Here is a 6,079-nt window from a genome sequence, read left to right as displayed (position 1 = left end):
AATAAAAGAAAGGAGGTTGGGTAAGGAGTCTGATAGTCGTGACGATGCATGATGATGTGTTCGATTTCTGGAAAACAGGGACAGGTTCTCGAACTACGCAAAAAAGCCAAATGCTGATGCGGTGCGATTTCTTAGAGTGCACAGGACACTTTCTGCAAGATTCAGGTCATTAAAAACGGGACACCTAACTATTCTCTGTCTAATCATGACTACAAATTCTACGTTCCCGAATATTCGGATCTTTGAGAAATAAAGAGTAAAGAAGCATGTCAATGATCCTTCCACGAGTAGGTAAAAGTATATAGATTAGTAATTCACGAGTATGAGCGTGATCACCCGCAAGTCTCCCCATTAATCCAGAAGAAAGGAGTGTATAGTAACCCTGTGTGAGTTCGCCTCTTTAACAATGGTTTTTACTAGCGACAAAAAGCGGGAAATTCCGCCTCCAGCGTCCACAACTTAAAGGCATCACCCCACAAATCCTAGGTGGTGCAGATTTCAGGTGGAGTATTCTTATAAGGGATAGTGGATTATGGAGAGGAAAGTGTTTCCGTACATTTCTTCCTAATTGCCGTAAAAAACGGCCCGGAAGATGCGGCGCCGCACAAGGCTGGCGCGCTCCATTCGAACTCCTTGTAGAAAATAGTGCGCCAGAACGCCCGAAGCCGTATCGTCCGGACCGTTTTTTACCGCAATTAGGAAGAAATGGACGGAATCAACCTTCTCCCCAAAATCTGCGACCCCGTATACGAATACTCCACCTCAGATTCGTGGAGTGATGCCTTTAACTAATATAGCTCAAATAAACGGGAGCAGCTGCCTTCCCCGCACAATCGTAGACGCGTTGCGGATTCTATCACTGTAATAAGTTGTATTGTAGACAAGGCGGAACCACACGAGGCCGCTTCTCACTCCCTTTTCTGGATTACAAGGGGACTCGAACGTTATAACGTTCGTGTTCATAAACTATATTCTTACCTCCGTCTATTTGTGGGAAAATCTCAAACATCCTCAATTTTGTGCTTAATTGTGTTGGTAGACGGCGTGCTTCTTCACCCTTTATTTCTCAAGGCCCTCGAGAATTCGAGAACGGGATTAGTAGTTATGATTAGAGGGGAACTAGTTAAGCTCTCCTTTTCAACGACGTTCAACGGCGCGTCTTCAGATACTTGTTGGGATAGGAAAAGGTAACAACAAAATAGCATTCTCTGTTCGTCTTTTCTTTTTGTCGTTTGTTCATCCATATAACGGACATCTTTTCGGTCTAGTTAATTTAGGTTCGTTAGTATTTGAAAATTGGTTTCATTAACTAAAGTAGGAATCCAGAGAGCTGATTCAAACTAACAGCTCTCGAAGGAAATGCCCATTGGACCACTAATGGCAGCCTGAGGCGCTGTTCACAGACCCGCAGTGGGACCTGGGAAGCGAATGTAGAGTACGAACTATCGAAAACCGAACCTCAACTTTATTAATGAGGTTCATTACACAGTATCAATTTACCATCCAATCTATCCAACGGAACAACTGTTTTCTTCGTCAATACCTTTATTTTTCACCAATACCTTTGCTGTTAAGAATTTTATGTTCAAATCACCAATTTTAAATTTACATACACTATTCGGCTATCAAAAGAACTGAGGTTCTAACAAACTTTCCTTAGGAAATAATTAATGTGTCAATCAATCTGTTTGAAATCAAAGAGTTTAGCCAAAACTTCAAGTTCACAATGATCTGCACCTGCAATACATTTTTCAGAACACAAGTTTGTCAGCGATATAGAATTATTCTTCTATAGCCGGGCTAAAACGACATGAAGCACGGAGAGTTGCTGGGCTCGAAGTGGCGCTGTGAAGCGTAGCGGTCGGGATCGTGTAAGAATCCCTGCTACCGTCGCCCATCTCTGCAGTCTGCCAATGTCATGGCCCCACCTCAATTCCAACCGCTGTCTCCACCGCACGGCTTCGAGCGCAGCCGCACACGCGGCTGTCCGTGCTTCATGTCGTTTTGACCCGACATAGTCAGTGGACCTCTATATGAAATGTGTGATAAAAGGACACACGACGGAGTTCACTAGCTACGTGCTGGAATCCACAGGAGAATCCGGCTCGTGCGACCTGTTAGAACATCTTCATATTCTTCCATGATCCTCAGCACGTATTCCAGTTTATTGAGTATATAAGGAAGAATGAAACACAAAACAAACATGTGGTACCAGAAAAACCAATGGTTGTAACAACAACAAGTTTGAAAATGGAACGAAACAGAACCTTTCCTTCTACCTACAAATGAAATCACGTGGTTGTGTCTTCAGCAGAGGCAGTGTTGGGTTGCCGGAGTGGGTTTTCTCGGAGCCGAGAGCGACATACACCGTTGATGACACTCATCGCTGAGGGACATGATGCTTCTTAAAATACGACTCATATAAATTGAGCTTTTGTTCTCGTCACACAAGAAACCCACGGCAACGGCGAATCAGTTTGCTTTCGACTTGAACCTCGAATAGAACCAGGTTCGTAGGGCACGGAGATCTTTTGCTTGTTTTCTGAGGTGGCGCGAGGAAATTGATTCTTTTTTGAGCATTTATCTTCTTCGCAAGAGCACCAATCTGAAAAGTGAAGGAATGGGTAGGTTTCGACAGATGTGATGACAGGAAAAATGAATGGGTTGTTCTCTTGACCTACCTGATTTATGTAGTGATCCATTGGTAATGGTTTTGGAGTTGTACAACAGTGGAATAACTGGGTGGCTAGGTTGCGCTTGCATGAATAGCCGGCTGGACATTCCCTTATGCGAGAACATGTTACAGGCTGTCCAGTCTTAGGATATAGAAGAGGTTTGCCAGCTTTACAAACTTCCCCTAAAATGTGCTGGACTGTAGATAGAATTGCTCTAAAATATGCTGGATATGGACGATGCCCGAGCGAAACTTCTTTGGACAAATGCAGTTCGCAAATGAGAAACCTGAAATCTTTACCTTCTATAATTGAGCGTATAGAGTTGGAGCAGCAGAAATAGTTTCGCCCTGCCTTCGAAAAAGTGCATGTATAGCCAGCAGGACACGACCGACCTCCAACACAACTCTTCACAGTTCCATTGATTACGTAAGGGAGACGTGATGTTGGACACAGACCTGAGTACGCGCATACACTCTTCTCACATGCATACAGATGTTTTAAAGAGAGAAAGGGGCATAACGTTGATCAGTCCTCAGGGGGAAAGCGCCTGCTGGTTGCACCTCCGGACCCATCGTTTTTATCCCAAACGAGACTGGTACCAATTTATCGACCCAGAGGGATGAAGGGCTTGGTTGGCACCACAGCGGTTTCGAACCGCTGATCGATCATGAAGTCACAGTCACCCTGTTGCAGACCACGATAAGCCTGCTTCTGTTTCATAAATGTTTGATGATACGACACGCTCAAGAAGTACCGACAACAATAACAATAATCTGAGCCACTAACTGTGCAATTTGTCAGGTGATCATGCGCTATCGCTAATCAGAAGAAATGTCTATGAGATTTCCTGACGTGGTGCAGACCAGAGGAGTGCTGTTTGTTTACGATCCCACGTATGTAGGTAGATTGATCGAAGCGTCTTCGGAAGAATTGTGAAAACAAAGTAAATCCGAATAAAGCTGTTTCTTTCGCTATAATGTCGTCAAAAGCGGCTAAATTTGGTCCGACGATTCCTCGATAGTAAGGAAGTCCTCGGATATTTGCTAGATTTCTCTTTAATCGCCTGCGCCTTCACAATGGATTGAGTGAAAACACTGATCATTCCACAGAATGTTGCAATTGTAGAAACAAAAAGAAAAAGAATTGCGATTGAATCTCAAAGACCAAAAAACCAAAAAAGTACCGGACCTGTGAACGTGACATCCAACTAAAATTTGCTTCGTGTTGCACTTTCTAATCCAGTGGGAAAATCTAATAGAAGTCAGTTATGTTGTTCAGGATGGCTGATACTATTTCAAATTAACTGTTAAACTTCACCAGTTAATTTTACATATAGCAATATTAGCAAACCAGAGAGTATTCGCATAATGTGTTGAGAACGGACAACTAGACCGATCGATCCAAGATTCACAAGGGCTAGATGAAAAAATTCTCGCCAACAGAATGACCACAAAATAAATGGAAAAAGAGGTCTTTCATGTCAGTTCGGTAGGCTTCCCATTCTAATTTTACAGCACAGTGAAAACACTTTGTCCAGATTACAATATTCATAGGGCGTTTATGCTCAAAATCTAGTTCACCTGCATTCTCCTCCTTAACATCGGTAGAACCATCAACTGTTGGATGCGATGAGGTCGTACGTGATGTTGAACTGACGGGAAGCACTTTCTTTTCACAACGCTCAAGCTGAAATGCTACTGTTTAATGAACGATACAATCAATGGGAGATCCATTCATATATCGCTGAGGTCCGTGACGGGAAACATACCTTCCTGACCGTACCAGAAGGGCAGTCGCAAACCCCTTCTACGCAATACCCTCCACCTCTGCACTGAATCGACTGTACGCAAGCTCTACCCAACGAGACGATAGGTAGACATTCACCAATGAACTCAACTTGGTTGATCGCGCACTCTGTGAACAGAGCGAAAATTGCTTGGATTCGGTTAGGATCACCGGAATGCACCCACCTTTCGGTGCCTCCACGCATCTCTGGTTTTGCTCCATTGTTCCTGTTGGACATCGACAAACCCCTGCAGTGCACGTTGAATCTCCCAAGCATTGTGATTTGTGTTCACATTTGCTTCCAATGTGCTGAATAGGCAAGCAACGTCCGTTCACCGACACTTGCGTCGATTCACATGCTGAAATAGCAAATGCTGAAGCTCGATGCATACCTTGGTGTCGCTACAGTAATCCGAGTCTTTTTTCGAAAGGATATGAGATAGTTCTTCAGTGCCTAGCAGATATTCAAGCACCAGTCAGCGGTCATGTACGTATACAGGTACAATACTATTTCAACCCTAATTTTGGACCCTAACTTTCAAAATTTTCAAATTCTTCTCAGAAATCTTATATAACTGCATTCGAGTAAAATTTGGTTAGGGACACCGAATTATGATTTGATGATAATTCGGTGTTCCTAACCAAATTATATTATCCGAATAATTAATGGCCATAATTTTTTGCCGTGTGACGGTGTTGCTAAGACCCCGATGCGCCTAAACCGACCATACCGGAGCAGACCTAGGCAGTGATCATTATGTCGGTGAAAAAAGAACACGAAGGACCCTGTGAGCGGAATTCTATTCACATCAAGCGTCACAGTAGTAAATACTCCATGCTTGATCTAATCCCGGTGCCAGAACACCTTATGAATAAGTATTCGCCAACCAGAAAACAACCTCAAAAAAAAAATCAATAAAATCGATCTTTCGCGAAATCTAAGAAGTCACAGGGGAGATTTGATGTGGCTCAAAAGAAACTGCAAAACTGCAAAAGAAAAACCTGAACAAAACAATAAGCAACAACTACAGGACTCAGCAAATCAACCCCATAGGAAAGTGCTATTACTGGTTTGTAATTGCAGAGGGCGGCGACCCATGAGGATGAGCATTCATTGCGTACAGAAATAAAGAGTAGAAAATAAACAGATCCATGAGATCTATTTCTCAATAGGATTTCAGAATACTGGCCTAGTGAAGAGAAACCCTGGCTGGTTAAGGAAGGAACAACAATAAAATTATACAAGAAATTCGTCAGGGTGACAATGAAAGATCAAAAAATCTATTTTTTTCGAAGCAATTTTTTATAATCCACTTTAGGATAAAGAAGCGATGTGTCCAATGAGTTTTGCGACTTATAGGACTAGTAGTTATCCCTCGACGGTATACGATTTTCTAAAACCAACAAAATTTAAGAAAAGTTCAGTTGGCCTTTTCATCCGAAAGCTTATTGCTATACTAACATATGGTTAGTAACTACTTCTACATGTACCTTCACTTCCAGCACAGCAGATATCCTCATTTCTCTTCCCTTTCACACAACTGAAACCTTCGGGACAAATTTGTCCTCCGCTCATTGAGCATCGTTGATGTTCGCCAGAAATCCCAATGAAAGCAACC

The 6,079-nt window shown here is 42.8% G+C and overlaps 1 protein-coding gene across 2 annotated transcripts in view; it reads right to left on the bottom strand.

Moving 5' to 3' along the window:
- Positions 1-2,291: 2,291 nt before the first annotated feature.
- RB195_010116 (uncharacterized protein) overlaps positions 2,292-6,079 on the bottom strand; it is a gene marked incomplete at both ends in the record, with an annotated part of 38,228 nt that continues 34,440 nt past the window's right edge. Inside the window, 8 exons of one of the 2 annotated variants that reach the window (XM_064190973.1) lie at positions 2,292-2,404; positions 2,461-2,605; positions 2,682-2,857; positions 2,975-3,130; positions 4,256-4,361; positions 4,444-4,589; positions 4,646-4,819; positions 5,952-6,078. In XM_064190973.1, the coding sequence (XP_064048556.1) occupies positions 2,292-2,404; positions 2,461-2,605; positions 2,682-2,857; positions 2,975-3,130; positions 4,256-4,361; positions 4,444-4,589; positions 4,646-4,819; positions 5,952-6,078 (1,143 nt within the window). The remainder of the gene's footprint in view (positions 2,405-2,460; positions 2,606-2,681; positions 2,858-2,974; positions 3,131-4,255; positions 4,362-4,443; positions 4,590-4,645; positions 4,820-5,951; position 6,079) is intronic. The other variant, XM_064190970.1, reaches the window with a different exon arrangement.

This window comes from Necator americanus, chromosome III, assembly GCF_031761385.1.
Source record: "Necator americanus strain Aroian chromosome III, whole genome shotgun sequence".
Lineage (NCBI taxonomy): Eukaryota > Metazoa > Nematoda > Chromadorea > Rhabditida > Ancylostomatidae > Necator > Necator americanus.
The sequence above is the reverse complement of the archived record's forward strand: the minus strand, read 5'-3'. Positions and strand labels throughout refer to the sequence as shown.